Below are 20443 nucleotides of genomic sequence, written 5' to 3' on the forward strand. Positions count from 1 at the left end.
TTCTACTCTATTTTTATTCTATAATTGAGCAATGAACAAACAAAATATAAATCACTTTACTTATGAAATAAACTACATTATGGAATAAAAAAATAAAGTAAGATTAGAGTATTTTTTATTTCATATTCACTTTCATTCTATTTTAGAGTAAAAAAATAGAGTATGGTCGAAAATGTCCTAAAAGATTCGAGTTCAAATCAATTCCACAATACCAAATATGTGTGACCATGTGGATATAATGTTATGATTTAGGCCTCGTTTGAACATGCAGAAGTAAATTATATACGTGAGTTTCACTTATCTTAAGTGGGAGATACCCCGAACTAAAAAATAATAATGTAGAACATTTTTTTTTCTTTTTGAAAAGTATTAAATATATATTAGAATAATAGCAAAAAAGGCTGAGCAAATAGTAATATGTGTCGCAAATATGATGGTTGCTTCAAACCTCATCCTTTACTTATTTTGGAAAAAAAGTCTTGAGAAAGACCAAGAAAGCATATTTGATATATATGGATATTTTTACACACACATCTTTTTCCCTTCAAAATATGTATATTGATGGGATTGGCTGTCCAAGAATTTAAGAAGATTATAAAGAAAACTATTTTAGATTTTTAAGTGTGGACACAAACACTCTCTCGTACTTATATGCCCCACTGTAATTACTCTGAAAATAATGATATCAAATATCCAATCTTAAGAAATAATAATATATACATTGTTGTGATTTAAAAAAAAAATTAAGATATACTAAAAATAATTGTAAGGGTGTCTTAAATTTTTAATAATTCCATTAATATTTATATTATTATTTTTAATGATTTTTTAAAAACTTCTTCCTCTTAATAGAGATTTCCTCTTATTAAAGATGGAATGCTCTAATAACTAGTAAAAATTAGATGTTCTTAAAATGTTAGTTCAATTAATTCATATCTAAATCCAAAACTAGCTTCTAATAGTACTTACTACGTTCACATATTGTAAGCTACCTCACTTCAAATACATGTTCATCCTTAACTTTGGGATTTACTTTTTAACAAATACAAGTTTGCTATACATCGATAACGCAGCTGAATATCATAACCATGATATAAAGCCTATTCTGCTAGAAGTCCAACGTCAAACACGTTTACTTAGGGGAAATTCCAATGTTTTGTGAAAATTTCTAATTTTATTGTAGAACCTTACATCTTTACTTGAATGATTAGTAAATTGCTACTGCAATTCTATATAGTTTATCATGATTTGTTGGTATTTTATTCACAAAATTACATTATAAAATGCTATTGACCATTAGGTTACCAAAAATACGTATACCTCTACTCAAATTACTTGAGTTGCAAATAGAATGAGGCAATGGCGTGTAGTACGTAGCGATGTGTCTAATTAAGAGACATTTGTAATATTTTCCACAGTCATAAACGAAAACGTAACTTAGAAAACCAATAATGGTTTAGATAATCGAACGTCTTATCTAGCTAGTGGCCCCAAAAAATATCCTTTTTGGGGAGAGAAAGTGGTTAATCGAAATCTAAAGATTTATTTAGGGAGGACCGGACCACACAGGCTATTTATTTCGAAAATAACATCTTTTCGCTAGTGACTTAATATGTTAACCAACTTATATTTATTAAATGTTACCGACAGGTCCGAGAATATAATTGTAGTTTTGTGATTCCATTAGTTTAGGCATGTGTAACCAGGTTTGGAGTCCATGCTTACGCATTTTTTCAAAAACAATTCAGATTACAGAAACATAATCGTGACTAGTAAATGCGAGCACTTCTTACTGGTCGAGATCAATTAAAAAAAACTATAGACTAGTGAAGAGATTCTCATATACGTTTTAGTTCGTGTTCGTCCATTGCGATTGAAGTTAATTATAGTTCGGAATGCTCCGATTTTCTAGAAATGGTCTTACCAATAGAGATTTGGCCTAAACCTAAAACTGAAACATTGATAAAATCTATTATGCGTTTAGTCACATATTTTTTTAATTGTAACTTACCATTAGAGTAACAATTTCATAGTAATTTGAATCTAAAGATGTTAATTAACTTCCAAAATGGTACTAATCAATATTCACGACGAATGGTACTAGCTAGGAATTAGGAAAATCGTCGTCCAAGGTTTTTGTTTTAAAGTGAATCTTTTTGTAACTTACATAACCTTTCCTACGTTTTTTAGGTCAAAATTTCTCAGAATCTTTCCTACTTTTGTTATGTATTATTGTGGTTTATTCATTCGCAGTTTCGCACCGATCAATGGGAGCCACCATGCATTTGTTTTGTAAAATTGATAATAGGTGATAGAAAATTAGAAGAACAAAAAGGACGTAGAATATTAGAAATACATCAACGTCGTCCGTTCAGTCATTGTTACAAAGATTAGCCAATGATAATACGAAAACGCACATCCTACTTTTTCTAATGCTCCAATCAATAACAGTATAACACAAAGACAAAAAAATATAATGATTATTTATCAACTTCAAAGATAAATCGTGCTCCACACTTTGGTCCTAAACGGGGACCCACCAAATTGCATATCTCAAAATAATAAATTCTAGAATATAGCAACTGTATGATTCTATTTTTCTTACCTCTTTTAGGTTAAATCTAATTTTCTTTCTTTATTTTTATTCACACATATATATATATATATGCCTATTTAGGTGGTTAAATTAGGATGCGAATACTATTGAGAAACTATGCACAAGAGTTAAGGTCTAGAATATATACGATCGTAGTAACTAAATATCTGGAATAAAAACCATTCGTTCAATAAGGTTTGAATGAACAAGAGTTTTTTTTTTTTTTTGGTCGAAAATGAACAAGAGTTAAGACCACATATACTTTACTTTAACCGAAGCCCGTAGCACTATATGTGAAATGTAGTTTTGGCGAATATCTCGTATCCCCGTCTTTGTTTAACATGTGGTCCCTTATACTAGTTTTATTGGTGTTCAGCTCCGATCTTACATAGACTCAAATATATGGATTTGATTTGGTATAGTGCATTTAACCACATTACCAGGTGCAAAGACACCCGTTACTGAGTAGTTAGAAGACTAAATTACAATAAAATTCACCTAATAAGTTGTATGATCTTTGATCATGATATGGATCAAGTAATAGGACCTTACTCTCATGTCTTAACGATGCACATAGTCACATGCGAAACTCCTTATGTCTGATCTGAGCTTTTTTTTTCCACAAATATTCGGTTAAAATATGTGAAAACGTAAGATAAAATTACATAGATATTTTATTGACCAAGTAGAACATTTGTTATTTTTGTAATTTGTGTTATAGTATATAAAAATTTAATGTTAAGTAATTAAAGATATGTGCTCAGCGGATAGTGAGTGATTAGGATTCAAATATGTCTATAAAGAGGGTTAATAAAAATAACTTAAATTGGACAAGGTGAAGAAAGAGAACTGATTTGGCCATTGGGGAGAGAGTTTGCACTTCCCAGTTGAGGTACCGACACATGTCGGGCACGTGGGGTAGAGGACATTCTCGTCACCTGTGGAGGGGACCACAGAGCGTGCTGTAAACCATCTTATGCTGTTTCATCCGACGGTTCTTATTCCATCTTCAGATTCTCATTGTCCTTTTTTCATGATAAACCAATGCTTGCGTCAGCTTTCCCCACCTGGGGGCTGGGCTGTACTAAATGAGTATAGAAATATTAATTTACAAAAAAAAATTATTTAAATTTTTTATTTTAAAATATATTTATTCTAAGATAAAAAAAATATATTTGATTTTAGTTTATAAATATCAATTGTTATATTTTAAAATTTTACATTTATATTAATTTTATTATATTATTTGGTATATATAATATATATTACATAGAATTTAAATGTGATTTTAGATATAATATTCTTAAATCTTATCAAAAATATATTAAGTGCTAAAAAAATATAAAAATAACTCCAATGTGAATATACAATAAATAATAAAATAATAAATTTTTATTTATATAAATATGTATACAGATAAATTATTAATTTATAATTTTCATAAAACCATATATTTACATAAAAAAATTTTTAAAAAAAATTATCTTATTCTCTTATCGATTTTTACCAAATTTTAAACCAACCACGTTAAAACCGGTAAAATTTGTTAATTTATAGAAATTATTAATTTATTGAATATTAATTTAGTTTAATTAAGACATTGGATTTATAATGTCCAATAGTTAACTACTAATGTTTTTTTTTCCAACAAACTACTAATAATTTAATTAAGAGTTTGAATAAAATAAGTCAAAAATAAAGAAATAACCACTGATACAATCGAAATTCGGATGATACAAATACAGATAGAGCTTGCTCAGAACTAGAGGAGCAAACACCAAAGCGTTTTCTGGGGTACAAAACGGCACGCAGTTATAGTCCAAAACTCAGGATGAGGAATCCACGGAGGAGGGGATAGGCCAAAAACATAGCAGCCCCTATCTTTAGTTTTGACATTTTTTTTTTACAATCTGAAAAAAGAAAAAAAAAACAAAAAACAAAAAGGTAGATAATGAATACCACAAAGGTATGGGTTGAATCATTGCACAGAATCACAGATCTTGGCCAGCTATTTTTTTCTGTCTGTGTTATGTTGGGGACAAGATAGGGGAAAAGACAGCTATGAGCAGAGGGTTTCTTCTTAAGCAGGACAAGAAGTCATCCTTGCTGATTCTTTGATCTTTGTCCTCGTCTAGCAAAATGTACATCCCTTGTATCTGTTACATATAAACTCTAAACCGTTTAGCTACACATCTTTGGATGTCAATTTCAATAGATGGATGAATGAATTTACACTTACCTCGTCCTTGTTCGAGTTTGGTATTGTGAGTTTCAGCGCGTCTCCAAGCTGAGCCAAAGATTAAGTAAAAAAAAAGTAAGTCATAAGAACTCAAAAGCAAAGATGACAAAGGAGGTGAAGAACTAAATGTACTTCTTGAATGGAGATAAAGCCATCTCCATCTGCGTCACAGTGAGAAAATGCTAGCTCGCATGTTTGCTGAAAAAGTGGCTGTGCCGATACATGAGCCGAGGCAAACAAGAACTGCAGACCAACCAGCAGAAGAACAAGGATGAGACTAAAAGAGACTTTTTACTAAGAATCTCTACAAATGATCCCTGAAGGTACCTGTCTGAAAGTTATTGATCCAGCTTTCTCCACATCGATGAACCCGAATATCTACATAAGTACCATTGTAAGAAAACATATTAATACACAAAGAAGGTAAGAAACAATTTATTTATTCATAACTGACCCCTTTAGAGAGAGTGCAAGGCTTCAGTCTAAGAACTCGAAGAAAGTCATGTAGAGTAACACGTCCACTGCAAAAGAAAAAATAACAAAAAAGTCTTGAAGGTTGTAGCTTATAAAACAAGTAACTTAATAGGACAAGAGTCATTACCTAGAGTCCGGATTCATGGAAGAAAATGTATCCAAATACCGAACTGCCTCTAAACTGCTTATATGGAATAGCTGAAAGGAACAAAGACAAGAGCATATGTAACGAACATTTTTTATTATTAAAGCATATATACATGACATATAAAAAAAGATTGGTATATCCACACTCAGAGATATGTGTCTCCTGGTTGTAAATGAGTAGCATCAAACTTTTAGCACTAAGAGAATAACACTTACCGATGCAACCTTGGCCATTTCAACCATGTAATTTGAGGGGTTTTCCTGCAACAGAACATTCAAGATCAAATAAATAATTAACAAGATAAAATGCTATTTAAGAGAGGAAAAACACCCATGAGCTGGACATACCAGCTTTAACTCAGTTGCTCTGTTCAATAGCATGAGGTCCCCATAAGAATGAGATGTTTGGACCACGTTCAAAGATGTTGCAATCGCATGACTGGTCTGTATTCACAACTATACCATCAGTACTATTTTTTCTACCAATAAAAAAAAAGAGCAAGTGCATAAAAAAATAATCTCAATCTCCACCAGAAATCACCTTCTGTGAGAGACGCACAGCATTCTGTTTCTGAGTGTCACTGGGATAGATTACTGGAAGGTATTCAACCTGTTTAATTCCGGAGAAAATGATCCAAATAAGTGAAATACTAAAAATACATTAAAAAAAAAATCAATGAACTAACTTTTACTACCTCCATGAAGTTGTGAAATTGAGTGAACATTCTAAACATGAGCATCAACAAAGAAATATTCCCCCTGAAAAAATCTCATAATCATCAGTACTTTTTTGAGGAAGTAGAAAGTGTGTATACAAACATGAGACAACGAAAGAGACTCACCAGGATTGATCAAAATGTACATGGGGATACCGGACAACTACAGGTTGAATAGGGTAGCCTGGGATGAAAGCGCCGAGCTGGAAGGAGATAAGAACTTTCCCATTGGTAGTGGTTCCTTCAGGGAATAGCAGCAGACGGGGGAATCTATCGGAGGAGGCTTTTCTCTGTATTTACATATCCTTGAAAGCACATTGCGTATCAAATACAAAAAACCATTTTGAATCCTTTTCAACCATAAAATGGTTTACATGTGTTTGATAAAAGTTACTCAATCTAAGAAACTACTATAGATATTAATAACATGCCACAGAAACTATATACCTTTATTTCATGCACAGCGTTCTTCCTTGATTCTTGTGAGAATCTATTAACATATATCACCTAAACATATTCAAAAACAGAAACTTTAGCATAAACTCACACTAGCAATCTTAAACTAAGTATGTATGTACTATGCGTGCTAGCTATATGCTTACCTGCATTGCCCTGATGATGGTTCCAACAAAAGGAAGTGAATCATGCGACTCCGATGCAACAATGGTGGGTGATAGCTCATAGAAGAAGAAGATTGGTTCAATGAAAGAAACATGGTTTGATACAACGATGGGAGCAATATCTCTCCGAGCAGGTTTCCCTTTCCGTCGTATCCAATGATAACTGCAAGAGCAAGGAAGATCATTCGACACAAGAACCTCTATATATCTATAAACAACATCATGGAACATTCAAAAATTCGGTTTGGGCTCTCGCCTAAACATTAATCTATCTATAAGACGTCTAACTACCGCCTAGCGATTTCTTGAACATTATTTGAACTTGTAGGGACTACATCTATATATAAACAACATCATGGAACAAACTATCTACCACCATTGAAGCCATTCACCATCTTAAACCCACAACTCTAGTTTGTTTTTTTAAACTCAGTGATCTAAAAAATCAGGTCTAGGCGGCGCCATCGAATCTGAACTAAACAGTTTTTTTCAAACCCATTTTTTAAAAAAAAATTGGTCTGGGCACGCCTAAACACTAATTTATCTATAAGGCGTCTAACTACCGCCTAGCTATTTCTTGAACATTATTTAAACTTGAAGAGACTACAAGAGATGAGCAAAACTCTATATAAACAACACCATGTAACAAACAATCTAACACCTTTTAAAACCATTTCACCATGTTATAACTAAAGTTTCCATTTTTAAACTCACCCAAAGGAGAAGAGGATACATCTTGTACAGATCCGAGTAACCCACATGATCCTACACCTCCAACGAGGCATAGGATTATGCTTATCTTTCCACCCAGCAAGCGCCAGCTTCGTCGCCACGTAACCAACAGCCAAGCTAGCTCCAAATATAACAAGTCTAAGCAACGCTATCGGGAGGCAAATCACGATCTTTATCGCCTCGTACAGTCCGCTGACTCCCGGCGTATCGTTCCGGAACGGATCCACCGTCGTCGGAGGAGGCTCGGCGTCGCTGAGGAAGCCGAAAGGAGGGTTGAGATGGTCATGACGTGGAACACGTGGAGGTTGGTTTTGTTGACCAGCGGAGGGATGATTATAGTCTTCTTCTCCGTTGTCGTGGATTGAGATGACGACCTCTGGTTGACGCTGGATCAGCGGAGACGATAAATCGGGATCCGACATCCTCGGTGTGTCTTGTAAGAACACAGCGAGAGAGAAGGTGAGATTGGTCACGCTTTGTGGTTGATGTTAATTTGTTTTGTTCCCTCAATAATCCTTTTTTTAGTGTTTGGTTAAAAAAATAATTTAATTTCCTTTATTAATACGGTAGTAGTCTATTTTAAGGTGATTTAACTCGAGCGAACAGTTGACAAAAAAAAAAAAAAACTCGAGCGAACAAATGTTTTTATTACAGCTGTAGTTTACTAAAGCAAATCTATTATGGAAATAAACAATGTCATTACAAGGGGGCACGATAAAGTTATTCGGTCAACGGAAGCAGATAATTTATACAAGGATTTTATGATTGCACATGGATTCGGCATGGTCTGTCTTAAAAACTCATAATAATCTCCAATAGGAATAATAGATTTACTCCACTTGTATTTGATACTTAACCACTACTGGAAAAGAAAACTATTATTTTATTGGCTCTATAAGTTTTGTATATATTCCCACCAGTTCGTTTTAACTTTTCTAAGTGGTGTTTTAAAATTGTTTTAGTTTTATTTTAAGTGATATTTTTAAATTTCTATATAAAAATAAATTTAATTTGATATTTAAGACCATTTATATTCTGTCGTATAATTTTTCATTAATTGTAACTATTGTTGTTTTTAGGTAAACAAAATAAATTGGATAAAAATTCGTAATTTTTCAATTGGAGTGTAAAACTTTAAAAGCTAATTCAGGGAGTATATGCTTATACCTTTAACTTTGTATTTTCCTTACTATAATCATTAGTGTGCCAAACAAAAGAATATTTTGAAATTTTATAAAAACCAAGTCTAAAATATCCGACTTTAGTATACTGTTCAAAAACTTTACTAATTCGTTTAATTAAAACCGACAGTTTATATATAATTTTAAAATTAGTTATGTCATAGATCTGACTGGATATCCAAAATGAAAGAGATGGCGATGGATAACTTAATTAATCTTTATTGATTTGGCGTCGTCAAATTAGGGAGATTAGCCCGATTGACATATGTGGCCGACATACCAATATAATAGCATGTGTCGATAATATAGCAAACTATTATTATCATCTGTGGTGTCGAAACATAATACGCTAAGCTTGGGCTGTTAAGTGTTGTTACTCGAGCCTTGAAAAAAATTAAATAGATTAGCGCTAAATGTACAAGAAAATGAAAAGGTTACGAAACGAATATTTAAGTGGGCCTGAACTGGACAATGCCCTCCAGTGCCTGATTGAGTTATCGTACTCTTAGGACAGGGACAAGTATTGACTACAAAAACCCTGGGAAGAGCTGGGTCTTGAATTCGGGTGAGCTTATCCCTCTCCTCTTTGATTAGTGTGAATGTTAAGGATAATTTGGATGATGCTTTGATCAATGATTCTCTCTACGTTGGAAAATAAAATGTGTATAGAGTTCTCTCTCTTCACTGATTAAACTAAGAATGGTAAAACTTTGATTTGATTTGTAGGGGTGGTTTAGAGCTGTTCTGTGATTCTCAAAAGATCCATAGAGTAAACGTTGATTTGCCTCATGGAGAAGATGATGTATAGCTTCAATTTTTATGTGTTTTTGATCATATCATTTTGAATTTTTTCTAAAAGTTTTCTTTCTCTTAAAATTAGTTAACAATGAAGCATTTGCTTTCATGGGTTCGTTCAAATCTGATCAAAGAGAGATACTGTGTATGTCTGCTTCTCTTCTTTCACAAGCTCAATTTAAGGTTGGTTATATATAGTGTTTATTAATTGGGGGAAGAATCGATTCTTGTTGCAGGAGACCTGGTGTTCTTGTGTTAGTGAATGACTGTGATTGGGAGCTAAGCGGTCAGCTCGAGACCACAATCAAAGAGTAAGATGTTATCGTTCATCTCGACCTTGCACGGTGGATAAAAGAACAATATCGTTGAGGAGTTCATCATCCAAGTTTTTAACCATTTAGAAGAAGAAGAAGCAATGGTTTGTTGTTGAAGAGTGAGAGTGAGAGTGAGAGTGAGAGTGAGAGTGAGTGATACTTTTGTCCTAACGGTTATATTTCTCGTGTTTCGTTCGCCAACACGCGTGCGTCTGTCCCAACGATTATATATATTTTGAAATTTGTGTCGATTTATTTTGTAATCGAACCGAACCGGTCTTGCGTTCTCATTAAATCACCTAAACTTGGAACGAGCATGAAGAAATTCACGATACTTCTTTCTAAACCAATATTGCCTTGGCTCAGACAGCAAGTGCTACTGCTCAATTACATCTGCTTATCTCTGTTAACTTCAATTTAACGAAACATCAATATCTGTAATTTTACAGACCAAATAAAATTTGATATGAAAAAAACATTTCACGACAACAATTCGTTGGAGTTTTCTTGTGAGAAACACAATACATAGTCACGTGTTTTTACATATTGCTACATTATATTAGAACATGATGATAATATCTACTTCCCTTCGTCCAATCTTTGATACACTCTGCTCAATCGGTAGCCACACTTAGAGTAGCCAATAATCGCTTACGTAAGCAGCATCGACACCATTGCAGCAGCAGAGTCAGGTCCATCGTTGTTAACACTCGGTATGATCACTTCAGGCGATACTTGTTCCACAAACTCCTTCAGCTCTGTGAAGCTGCTATGCTCACTGTAAGGAACCTCGTACCTGACAACATGTATCATGATTTTGAGCTTCAATGCACACCACAGAGACTTGGAGATGACGGAATCAGTTTACCTTATTATTGTACCCTGTTGTAACCTTCTTCCTGGAGTCTTCTTCTTGGACTTACCAGATGTCCAGCCAGTTGGAGAGAATGCAACTATAAGGCTGTATCGGTTCTGCATTGACATAACATTCGCCTAAGAGCTCAGCCACACAGAAAAAAAAAAACATCTGCGTAATTGTTTCTTACTGTGTATCGGTTAGCTATATGTTTAAGCCGTTTGAAACTAGCAAGCGTCCACAAAGGCACAACGTGAATGTGGCTCTCCTCTTCCTTCACTGTAAACCACTGCATATCTTCCTTAGAGAATCCCAAACACTCTAGGAGTTTTAACTTTGCAGGATTGATGTAGATCTTCTCACGTAGCACACGTGCAACCTCCAAAAACAGTCTCTCCTTTCCTTTCAACAGAGAAGAGAGGAAATAATTTAAGATTCATCAATAAGCCTGTCTCAACAAGAAGAGAGAGCGTATTACCGATGGTGTAACTTCCTATCAAGAAGAGTGTCTTTGGATTAAAAGCTTCTGCTTGAATAGCCTCAACAACAAACTGTATCACCGCCTCTTGCTTCGGAAAGTCATACTGCAACAAATGATACCATTTGTATCAAAGCAATCAAGAATAGTTATGTTAGTTCAATGCATGACTAACCTGAGGGTTACAGTATGTAGTATCAAGGACAAGAGAGCTGATAGGCGAACCAGTCAGCAAGTTCAACATCTCTTCACTATAGCGGAAGTCACCCGTATGTAGAACAGCCTAATACACATCAACAGAGTTAAAACATAAGCTGATCAACACATGTTTGGAATGGTCTATAGATTAAGAACTCACCTTACCGTTGGCTGGTTCAAAGCGTATCATGATGGATCCAGGGCAATGGTTTGCATCAAAGCATGTCACGTCAACGCCCGCAATACTAACCTTCTGGCCAAGGTGCAGGACTTGCAGTCTCTCCCAAGGGATCCCAATCTTCATGTTTACCAGCTTTGCGGTGATTAAGGAACAGTATATCTTCCCGTGACTAAATGACTTTGTGAGGCCTTGATAGTCTGTAAACGAGGGGACGCAGAGAGATTTTGAGCATTGATTCTTATGTGTAGTTAAACATAATTAGGATAACTACTTACGGTCAAGATGAAAGTGTGTAAGAAACCAATGGCAACAATCGCGTGTGAGGTACTTGAATGCGTCCTGCGTTACATATGTTAAACCATAAAGTTACCAAATATGAAATGGAGAGGGTTGTTGTGGAGAATTTACCACTCGAAAAGGTGTCCCTGGAACGCAATTCCACTGTGGAACGGCTTTAGATTTGCCATTGTTGCCGTTTCTTCTCACAGCAGCACGTCTACATCCAGAATCTGCTGCACTCTTTTCTGTGACAGGTTCTTTAGGGAGCTTCCTTATGCCATCAGTAGCCTGACCAGGGAAAAACTCTGTAATCAACTTGTTGGCGGTTGGTTTTCTAGGCTCACTTGCCTTACGAGTGGTTGACCTCTCCCTCTGTCTCTCTGTAACATTGCTAAGAGACTGCCCCTGCGGTTCAGCTGAAGATGCAGAGGCTTCTTCTCTAAGTGCGCTAAGTGCATTCACAATCTTCTTTCTAGGGCCAAGCGACGTGATACCTATGCTCAGGAGATCCTGTAGAAATATATAACCATTGGTGAAGAAGATACTTATCAAGCTTTAGTTCCATAAAGGTATTCCATTACCTCCTCAGTGAGTGACTGAAGAGTATCCCAGTCAATCTCTTCGCGTAGAAACACATCTTCATACTTAGCTAAACCTAGACTCCTAACCCACTTAAGCACCGGAGAGAGATCATTAACTAGCTCCGGATTATCAACAGATTCTTCAATTAAAGAAGAAGACTTCTCGCATCTCCTCAATGAGTCCTACACTCAAATTTAAAACAGTTAAATCAAAATACAAAACTAAACCTTAAAGTCAAATCAGATTAAACAAAAGGAAGAAGCTTTACTTGCTCAGGAGCCTTGTCAAGACAGTTATTAGTGTGAACTTGCCTCTCCTCCTCACTCAGAGATGAGATATCAGTTTCACACAGTGGACACTGAATCGAATCGTCAGAGCAAAGCTTAATCAACACGTCAAGCTCAGAGTCCGACTCTACAAAACAACATTCATCCTCCTCCTCGTCCTCTAACCTAAGACTAACTCTCGACTTCAACAACAACCTAGCCTCCATCGAATTACACGAATACCCCTCCCGATTCGCCTTAAAGCACTCACCTTTTTTCTCCTTCCCATCGACCAAAACGCCGTCGTTTTCTACTTTCGCCGCGAGAGAGCAAAAGGGCTCGCTAGCGGAGGAGCAGTCAACACTCGAGGGGATGCAATCTAGTAAGCTGCTACAGTCAGGAGTAGTAGAAGACGAGCCAGCTTCAGGAGCCGGAGGAATATTCTCTTTTCCTGGATTAGGGCTGAGTCTTGGCTTCTTCCTCGGAGGACGGTGGGAGATGGTGCCGTTGGCTGGGTGGAGGGGTTTTCGAAGGGGAAGAAGCTGAGAGGAGGAAGGAGGGATCTGGAAGTCGTCGTCGTCGGTGTTCCACATCTTTAAGCTCCGGCGAGGGGGGAAGAGATAGAGAGAGCGTGTTTGGTTTGACTGTGAGAGCGTTAACACAAAGTTCGAAGGAGAGAAAGAGAGAGAGGGAAAGAGAGGAGACGACGACGTTTCGGATGAATCGGTGTCACTTGTTATAGAAATGCATTTAAAACTGTTGGAAATGATTTTTTTTTTCTTTTAATGGGGTAAATTTAATTTTGAAAATTTATTAATGCGGGACACTGGGAGTGAATTTATATGGTCCAGGATTCAGACCAGTAGATTAATGCCGGGCATTCGGGTTTTACGAATCTTTCGGGTCGTAAACATTTGAACCCAATAAATACTTATAAATTTTTGGTTCGGATCGGTTCTTTTCCGCTCCGCTCCGAGTCGATTCAGATCTATAATTATAATACATGTAAAATACTCATAATTTTTGGGTTCGAATCGGGTTCGAGTATTTAGTATCTGAAAAAGATATGAAATACTTAAACTCCATCAAATTTAGTCGATATTTGTCATATATATCTATTTTTTTATAAAATAACTTAAATTAAATTATTAATAATTAAAATAAAATATTTTTAAACTCTAAATTTTACATTTTAAAGTTTTATATTACTTATAAATGTTACCAAATAATAATAAATAATGTTAACAAAAAATATTTCAACTAAATAATAAAATACAAAAAAAATTATGGTTTTGGATATATATGTTTTAAAGTCGGATACAAATCAGTTTTTGATCTTTTCGGGTAAAAGAATTTTGGATCTGAAAGATATTTGTAAATTTTTTGTTTGGTTTCGGGTCTGGTAATTTTGGATCGGTTCCGGTTCGAGTTTTCGGGTCAGAGGCCTACAATAGATCATGTATAATGGGCCGTATCTAAAAATTTCAGCCTAAATGTTTGTTCGAAAGGTTAAAAATGGTGGGACTGGATTCGAACCAACGCTTAAGTACCGGACTAAACCGAAATTCACATAAGGTCGGTTTTTGGTTAAACTGTAGAGTGTTGTTGTTTATAAAGGCGTTGTTGTTTGCTCAAATTAGGTTTTATAAGCATTTTGTCGGCTGATTCTGCTGTCTCTGAGGCTTGTCATCTCTAGAAGCTAACGAAGATGGTATGTCCTAGATCCTTCAATGATGATATGTTTGATTTCTATGTTCTCTCTTGTTCAGTCGTGTCTGAATGCACTTATTAGGTCTTGATGGTAGATATTGAATAATGTCACAGGTTCTACAAAACGATATTGATCTGCTAAACCCACCAGCTGAGCTTGAGAAGAGGAAGCACAAACTCAAGCGTCTTGTTCAGTCCCCCAACTCTTTTTTCATGGTAAATTCTTTCTTTTGATTCAAAGTTTTAACCTTTTCGATGTTTAGAATTTTTGTGAGTTTTGTTATCATTGTTTTAATCCATAGTAAACTTCTGTTTGGTGCTGATTAGATTCTTTTTTTAATGTGATTTGGTTTGATTGTAGGATGTGAAGTGCCAAGGATGCTTTAACATGTAAGAACAACAGTCTTTAACCTTGGGAATTTTTAATTCTTGATCTGTTCATGTTTTGCTCTTTTCATTTATGATGAAATGGTGGGTTGCGTTTGTTGCAGTACGACGGTGTTCAGCCACTCGCAGACGGTTGTGGTGTGTGGAAACTGCCAGACTGTGCTGTGCCAACCCACAGGAGGAAAGGCTAGGCTCACTGAAGGTTGCTCTTTCAGGAAAAAGTGAAACAAGATGGCTCCAGCAACTCTCATCCTTTTAGTTTCTTTTATGGTTTTTGGATACTTTATACTTTATATGTTGATGACTTTAGTTCTAAACTATGGATCTTTATGTTTTAAGTAAAAGTTCGTGAGCTTATTCCTCCAATAGATTCATGGCCTGAATTTTAGTATTCGTTTATATAAACCAATCGATTAACAAAACGATAAAAAAAATGATGATATTATTAGATAAAAAAACAAACAACAAGAGTCGCAACATGAAAGTTTAACCATAATCTCATCCCCTATATATCTCAACAACATACAAATACAAAGACCTTTCGAAAAGAAAATATCAAACACCAAACCTCAGTCTTATTGAAAATGAAAAGAGAAGAATTGAGGTTTTGGAGATAAGAATCAAGCGGTAGAAATTCTGATGCCGCTAAGAACATAGCCTCCAAAAGAGCTCATCTGCATGTGAGGGTGAGTTCTTGATGGTAGCACCTGATATTCGCGTAGCCAGGGTTCTGTTATTTGCAGATTGATAGCCATCTTCCCTTGCTGAAGGTTGTGCATACATGTCGCCAGAGGCTGTAAAATGTTCATCAATCATGAGATTTTGTTCTTATGACCAAAACATATTGAAAAGCTTTCTTCTTATGTATAGCACATACCTGTAAGTACTGATGATATATTGCAAAGGGAGCAGAGTAGGAGAGCAGTGGCAATACATCTTTAGCTAAACTCCATGGGTCTTGGTCTTGTGCTGCCATTATTAAACTGCAAAACCCACACAACAGAAGTGTCTTCTAAATCAACCTGAACCACTTCCATTCACTTGAGAGAAACAGATATGTGTTACTTACCTAGAGAAGCCGTTTTCTTTCCACATTTCTATTGCGTCTTTTGAAGCCTTGGCTCCAGCTTTTGGGGCCTTGACAATTTTGCTCTCTGGAACAGCATCATCTACTACTCTGGCCTCAGCTGTCACAGGTGTGTCTTCTACCATATCGGATGTAGATGGGTGAACTCCTCCTTGTTGATTGTTCTCTTCAGGGGAAACAGTTTTGGCTGCTGAGAGCTCGTCTATAGATGACTGCACGATCCTACACACCAAATAAAAAAAGGACATAAATGTCCAGAAACGTCAACTATATATAACAGCTTACTTTAAATAGATAAAACACAACAGAAACAAAAAAAAAAGAATAAAGAGACAAATGGAATATACCTCTCTATAACCTTGTCAGTAAAGTTGAACATCCTAACCATCTCCACAGAGGGAGGAGAGTTTCCTTTATAAGTATTGCAAACATAACCAGTGCCTCCTAAACGTTCAGCCACTGCACCAGTGATGAGACCACCAACCATATCCACCACAAGCACATCCGAGTGTGCGGTGACGTTAGCCATTGTTAACAAAAGAGATAACGCATCTACACGTATGAATCTACAAAATAAAGAACATCAATTAATACCAATCAGAGGGAAAATGACTCAGGATCTTCCTAGCGAAGTTAAAGAATGAAACAAAGTAATACATACCCGATTCTGTTTGGATATTTCTTGAAATAAGCTTCACAGATACTGGCAAACACAAAAAAAAACAGATCCGAGAATAAGAAAAACATAAAAAGTCATAAAACAAAAGGAGACATAACAAAAATATAAACCTGCGAGCAAAAGGTCGTCTTAGAAGCAGCTTTGGAGCATACTTCTTCTGCTTCTTAAGCTTATATTTTTCCTATTAAAAGCCAAAAAAAAAAAGATTAGACAAGAAAATCAATTACAGAGTTGTATATATACAAACCTGAGACAACTGAAACTTCTGGTCAAATGTTTTGCTATTTGCAATCAGTGCTTCAATAATCTCATCCCCCTTTGCACCCTCTCTACACATTTATGAAACTAAATGTTAGCAGATTCTTACAATGTATACACAGAGAGAGAGAGTTTAAGTATTGTTCAAACCTCCGCATAGCTTCAATCTCTTCACCAGTGAGGTTTTGAGCTTCATTATTGTCTATAAGTTCTCGATTATCCCTAGCATCGTCTATAACATTATTGCTGCTACTCTCTGAGATTATCGAACATCATTACACTCAAATTCAATCATTTTATAACCAAACATTATAACATTACAAAAAAAAAAAAAAATCTTTAATATTGAATTTGGGGAGAAAGACAAAAACCTTTCTTGATGGGGAGAATGCGAGAGAGGAAAGAACCGTCTTCTCCGGTTTCGACTTGGAAGATAGATCCAAACGGAGCTCCGATCAGTGGCTTTAACGAGTAATTCTTATTCCCTATCTTTAATACACTGTCCAAAACAGATTAATAAATAATAAATGAAACTAAACTAAACTCAAATCAAATATAATTGAGGATTGAGAATCACTAACGCGCCACCAGAGAGACGAGCGAAGACGAGACGGTCACCATCGTTCACGTCCAGCAAAACGCTGCAGCCTTCGCTAGCAAATCTCGGATTTGGATCTTGAGCCTTGTTGTTATTATTATTCTCCGACATAACTGCCTGATTCTTATTGTGCTCCATCGAGAAAAAAAAACTGGAGTTTCTGTTTTCGCCTTAATTCAGTTGAAGAGACAAGTGAAGGAGTGGTGTGTTTAAGCCCTAACGACAATAGTCTGTTTAAAAGAACGGTTTTTATGCCAAATCGGGTAAAATTAAAGCCCATTGGGCCTTTCATAACTAAATTAATGGCCCAATGTCTACATAGCCACGTGGATCTTTTATTTCGTAGAGATGTGTGCCACGTGGACGTAGATCGGTCTGCGCGGGATATCCTCAACTTCCGCTAACAGAATGAGACAGAGAGAGAGTGAGCTAATTGCCTGCACGCACAACATGTCGCATAGCTATATCGTAAAAAGTCAACATAATCGACGGTCTGGATTGATAGATTGACCAACGGCGATGTTTTGTCTGTTTGTCGGGAGACGAAGGTCGACCAAACAAAGCCCTATCTCCACACGAAAACAGAGGCTCTCTCTCTCTCTCTTCACATTATCTTCTCGGAGTCTTAACAGAGCCAAAGGTATATTTCGATTATTGATGATGAATCTGATTAATTGATCATTTTCGAATTTCTACGATCAAAATTCAAATTTGTTAGAACCTGTGTGAAATTTCATCAGAGGGATTTGAAGATGGCGAGTAGTACGTTAGATGTATCGAGAGCAGAGCTGGCTCTAGTGGTTATGTATCTGAACAAAGCAGAGGCAAGGGATAAGCTATGCAGAGCTATACAGTATGGTTCCAAGTTCTTGAGCGGTGGACAACCTGGTACTGCTCAAAACGTTGATAAATCCACTAGCTTAGCAAGGAAAGTCTTCCGTCTTTTCAAGGTTATTAATCCTTTTTTCAATTTTTTTTTTCATTTCATTTTGTAATTAGCTTTGTGTTTAACTAATACATGTTTTAATAATTGTTGCAGTTTGTTAATGATTTACATGGTCTTATCAGTCCTGTTCCTAAAGGAACTCCACTTCCTCTTGTTTTACTTGGAAAGGTGCTTCATAGTTCTTTTTTCACTTTCAGACAAAACCCATAAGTGAAATGTTCAGAAAAACTGATTCTCAAGAACCAAAAAAGAGTTCTGTATCAATCTTGGTTGATGGGTGTTTGTTATTTTGCAGTCCAAGAACGCGCTTCTGTCTACATTCTTGTTCTTGGATCAAATTGTCTGGCTTGGGAGATCAGGAATCTATAAGGTGAGATATAATCATCATACATGTTCACCACTACACTAGTTCTATTCAGGTTTCTTGTTAGACTAATTATGTTTTTGCTTTAACTCATGACAGAACAAAGAGCGAGCTGAGTTACTTGGACGTATATCACTTTTTTGCTGGATGGGATCATCTGTCTGCACAACTTTAGTCGAGGTCCGTCTTTTTATTTGATTTTCCATATGTTACAGTTATTCACCGCTTATGATATGTTTCCGTTGTTATTAGCTTGGTGAGATTGGAAGACTCTCATCGTCCATGAAGAAGATCGAAAAGGGGCTTAAGAATAGCAACAAGTATCAAGTAATGTTTGTCAATCTTCAGTTTCTAGGGAATGTTATATTGTAATAAACTCAATTCATGTTTAATTGTGTAAAATTGTCAGGATGAGGAGTATCGTGCTAAGCTTAAAAAGTCTAACGAGAGGAGTCTTGCTTTGATCAAATCAGCCATGGACATTGTTGTAGCAGCTGGTCTTCTTCAGTTATCTCCAGAGAAGATCACTCCTCGTGTCACTGGAGCTTTTGGATTCATCACCTCAATCATTTCTTGTTACCAGGTAACACAACACTTCTCTTCTTCGTTAACAAACACACTTTACAAGTAGTTCTGATCTTGACGTGTCTCTCGACAAACACAGTTGCTTCCGACACGTCCCAAGATCAAAGCACCTTGAAGATTATGGAAGAATCTGGCGTCCAGGAGGTGGTCACTCAGAGAGTTTATGTTGGTATGATTGTAATAAAAATGTTCTATACCTCGGTTTCTTGTTGCACACGTTTTAGTTCATAACGCAAACCGCGCACATTACTTCTTTGGGCTTTCTTCACAACCCCGCAAGGTTTCAACTCTCTCTGGTCCCCCGAGAAAAGTTTAAATCATTCCTGAAAGTGGCGTATATACAGAGCAAAGGAGAATCTCAGTTTAAGCTTGACCAGTGTGTATGTGATTTTCCGGTTAAACCGGGTGACTTTAAAATTGAATTTAGTTCGGACCGGATTAAAGTGCAAGAGGGATTGCGTCACTTTGTGTCCAAAGGACCCAAACGGACCCCACCTATGTAACTAACTTCACGCGCTTCATCGGCTAGTGTACCTAATTTGATTTTTTTTTCTCTCTAAAATGGCAACATATATCACAGTATAAGGAAGTCAATACAAAAACATTATAACATTTCCAAATATTGAAAGATTTCTTTCTCATAATACAAATGCACTGAATCAATTTAAAAAATCAATAATTTTCCAAAAACAAAATCTAATAATTCTAAGGATGATATCTCCTATATATTAATTGAGAAGCATTTGAAAAGATGTAACCTCAATTTTGTATTAATTAAAAAAGACCCCTTGCTTATGTGGCACATCTAAATGCCTTCTAAATCTATTTTCTAAGAATTCTAGAGCACCTAATATAAAGTATAGTTCAATCTAAAGTTGTCCCGTTTTTCCATAATTATATAACACTATAGAACATTATATTAACATAAAATATAAGAAGTATATATTCTTTCCTTAAATAAAAGCTACGGAATTACCTAATATGATTTACATATATAATGCAATTAATGATTATGAATAATAAAGATTTGATAATAATTTTTGCATCCTTCTTCATTTTTGTTTAATTTTATATTATATAAAAAATTAAACAATCACATTAACCATATAATAAAAATAAATAGATTTTTTCTTATATCTTATATTTTGAATTTTTTAAAATGACTTTAAATTACA

The 20443-nt window shown here is 35.6% G+C and overlaps 5 protein-coding genes and 1 long non-coding RNA gene across 7 annotated transcripts; 3 read left to right on the forward strand and 3 right to left on the reverse strand.

Annotated features, from left to right (window-relative positions):
• Positions 1–4276: 4276 nt before the first annotated feature.
• Positions 4277–7946, reverse strand: LOC103866226 (lysophospholipid acyltransferase LPEAT2). Its single transcript, XM_009144106.3, has 14 exons — positions 7507–7946; positions 6775–6955; positions 6620–6679; positions 6299–6462; positions 6152–6215; positions 5998–6066; positions 5805–5900; positions 5673–5717; positions 5437–5507; positions 5290–5356; positions 5163–5213; positions 4968–5078; positions 4836–4883; positions 4277–4752 (listed from the first exon to the last, which is right to left on the reverse strand). Exons 1-14 carry the CDS (start codon positions 7944–7946, stop codon positions 4624–4626), a joined length of 1596 nt encoding a protein of 531 aa, XP_009142354.1. The 3' UTR covers positions 4277–4623.
• A 373-nt stretch (positions 7947–8319) lies between these two features.
• On the forward strand, positions 8320–9818 carry LOC103866227. 2 transcript variants are annotated; one of them, XR_632524.3, is made up of 4 exons: positions 8320–9270; positions 9432–9507; positions 9586–9645; positions 9737–9818. It is a non-coding gene; the product is annotated as an uncharacterized LOC103866227 (long non-coding RNA). The 2 variants fall into 2 exon arrangements; XR_001958285.2 differs by having other exon boundaries at positions 8320–9507.
• A 387-nt stretch (positions 9819–10205) lies between these two features.
• Positions 10206–13447, reverse strand: LOC103866228 (DNA cross-link repair 1A protein). Its single transcript, XM_009144108.3, has 10 exons — positions 12657–13447; positions 12388–12570; positions 11936–12316; positions 11803–11866; positions 11507–11724; positions 11324–11431; positions 11149–11254; positions 10861–11072; positions 10683–10786; positions 10206–10610 (listed from the first exon to the last, which is right to left on the reverse strand). The coding sequence occupies exons 1-10, from the start codon at positions 13245–13247 to the stop codon at positions 10466–10468; spliced, it is 2112 nt and encodes a 703-aa protein (XP_009142356.1). The 5' UTR covers positions 13248–13447; the 3' UTR covers positions 10206–10465.
• Positions 13448–14200: 753 nt separating this feature from the next.
• On the forward strand, positions 14201–15119 carry LOC103866229 (40S ribosomal protein S27-2). Its single transcript, XM_009144110.3, has 4 exons — positions 14201–14365; positions 14479–14580; positions 14726–14754; positions 14856–15119. Exons 1-4 carry the CDS (start codon positions 14363–14365, stop codon positions 14974–14976), a joined length of 255 nt encoding a protein of 84 aa, XP_009142358.1. The 5' UTR covers positions 14201–14362; the 3' UTR covers positions 14977–15119.
• Positions 15120–15176: 57 nt separating this feature from the next.
• On the reverse strand, positions 15177–17613 carry LOC103866230 (tRNA (adenine(58)-N(1))-methyltransferase non-catalytic subunit trm6). The gene is made up of 10 exons (XM_009144111.3): positions 17357–17613; positions 17147–17274; positions 16926–17031; positions 16765–16846; positions 16628–16698; positions 16500–16541; positions 16186–16404; positions 15821–16060; positions 15629–15734; positions 15177–15545 (listed from the first exon to the last, which is right to left on the reverse strand). Exons 1-10 carry the CDS (start codon positions 17509–17511, stop codon positions 15372–15374), a joined length of 1323 nt encoding a protein of 440 aa, XP_009142359.1. The 5' UTR covers positions 17512–17613; the 3' UTR covers positions 15177–15371.
• Positions 17614–17804: 191 nt separating this feature from the next.
• On the forward strand, positions 17805–19558 carry LOC103866231 (peroxisomal membrane protein 11D). The gene is made up of 8 exons (XM_009144112.3): positions 17805–18013; positions 18114–18323; positions 18413–18487; positions 18615–18689; positions 18783–18863; positions 18936–19010; positions 19093–19266; positions 19348–19558. Exons 2-8 carry the CDS (start codon positions 18126–18128, stop codon positions 19381–19383), a joined length of 714 nt encoding a protein of 237 aa, XP_009142360.1. The 5' UTR covers positions 17805–18013; positions 18114–18125; the 3' UTR covers positions 19384–19558.
• Positions 19559–20443: the final 885 nt, after the last annotated feature.

Source organism: Brassica rapa, chromosome A04, assembly GCF_000309985.2.
Source record: "Brassica rapa cultivar Chiifu-401-42 chromosome A04, CAAS_Brap_v3.01, whole genome shotgun sequence".
NCBI lineage: Eukaryota > Viridiplantae > Streptophyta > Magnoliopsida > Brassicales > Brassicaceae > Brassica > Brassica rapa.

Excerpts from the sequence above, each read along its gene's own strand:
- LOC103866228 (XM_009144108.3), bottom strand. The coding sequence starts at position 13,247 with ATGTGGAACACCGACGACGACGACTTCCAGATCCCTCCTTCCTCCTCT. Across the intron at positions 11,725-11,802 it reads TACACACTTTCATCTTGACC|ACTATCAAGGCCTCACAAAG; the intron begins GTAAGTAGTTAT and ends CCTCGTTTACAG. Across the intron at positions 10,611-10,682 it reads CAACAGGGTACAATAATAAG|GTACGAGGTTCCTTACAGTG; the intron begins GTAAACTGATTC and ends ACATGTTGTCAG.
- LOC103866231 (XM_009144112.3), top strand. The coding sequence starts at position 18,126 with ATGGCGAGTAGTACGTTAGATGTATCGAGAGCAGAGCTGGCTCTAGTG. Across the intron at positions 18,324-18,412 it reads AAGTCTTCCGTCTTTTCAAG|TTTGTTAATGATTTACATGG; the intron begins GTTATTAATCCT and ends TAATTGTTGCAG. Across the intron at positions 18,488-18,614 it reads CTCTTGTTTTACTTGGAAAG|TCCAAGAACGCGCTTCTGTC; the intron begins GTGCTTCATAGT and ends GTTATTTTGCAG.
- LOC103866229 (XM_009144110.3), top strand. Across the intron at positions 14,581-14,725 it reads CCCCCAACTCTTTTTTCATG|GATGTGAAGTGCCAAGGATG; the intron begins GTAAATTCTTTC and ends GTTTGATTGTAG. Across the intron at positions 14,755-14,855 it reads TGCCAAGGATGCTTTAACAT|TACGACGGTGTTCAGCCACT; the intron begins GTAAGAACAACA and ends CGTTTGTTGCAG.
- LOC103866226 (XM_009144106.3), bottom strand. The coding sequence starts at position 7,946 with ATGTCGGATCCCGATTTATCGTCTCCGCTGATCCAGCGTCAACCAGAG. Across the intron at positions 6,216-6,298 it reads GTACATTTTGATCAATCCTG|GGGGAATATTTCTTTGTTGA; the intron begins GTGAGTCTCTTT and ends AGATTTTTTCAG. Across the intron at positions 5,901-5,997 it reads CTGTGCGTCTCTCACAGAAG|ACCAGTCATGCGATTGCAAC; the intron begins GTGATTTCTGGT and ends TTGTGAATACAG.
- LOC103866230 (XM_009144111.3), bottom strand. The coding sequence starts at position 17,511 with ATGGAGCACAATAAGAATCAGGCAGTTATGTCGGAGAATAATAATAAC. Across the intron at positions 16,699-16,764 it reads AGAAGTTTCAGTTGTCTCAG|GAAAAATATAAGCTTAAGAA; the intron begins GTTTGTATATAT and ends GGCTTTTAATAG. Across the intron at positions 15,546-15,628 it reads TATATCATCAGTACTTACAG|CCTCTGGCGACATGTATGCA; the intron begins GTATGTGCTATA and ends AACATTTTACAG.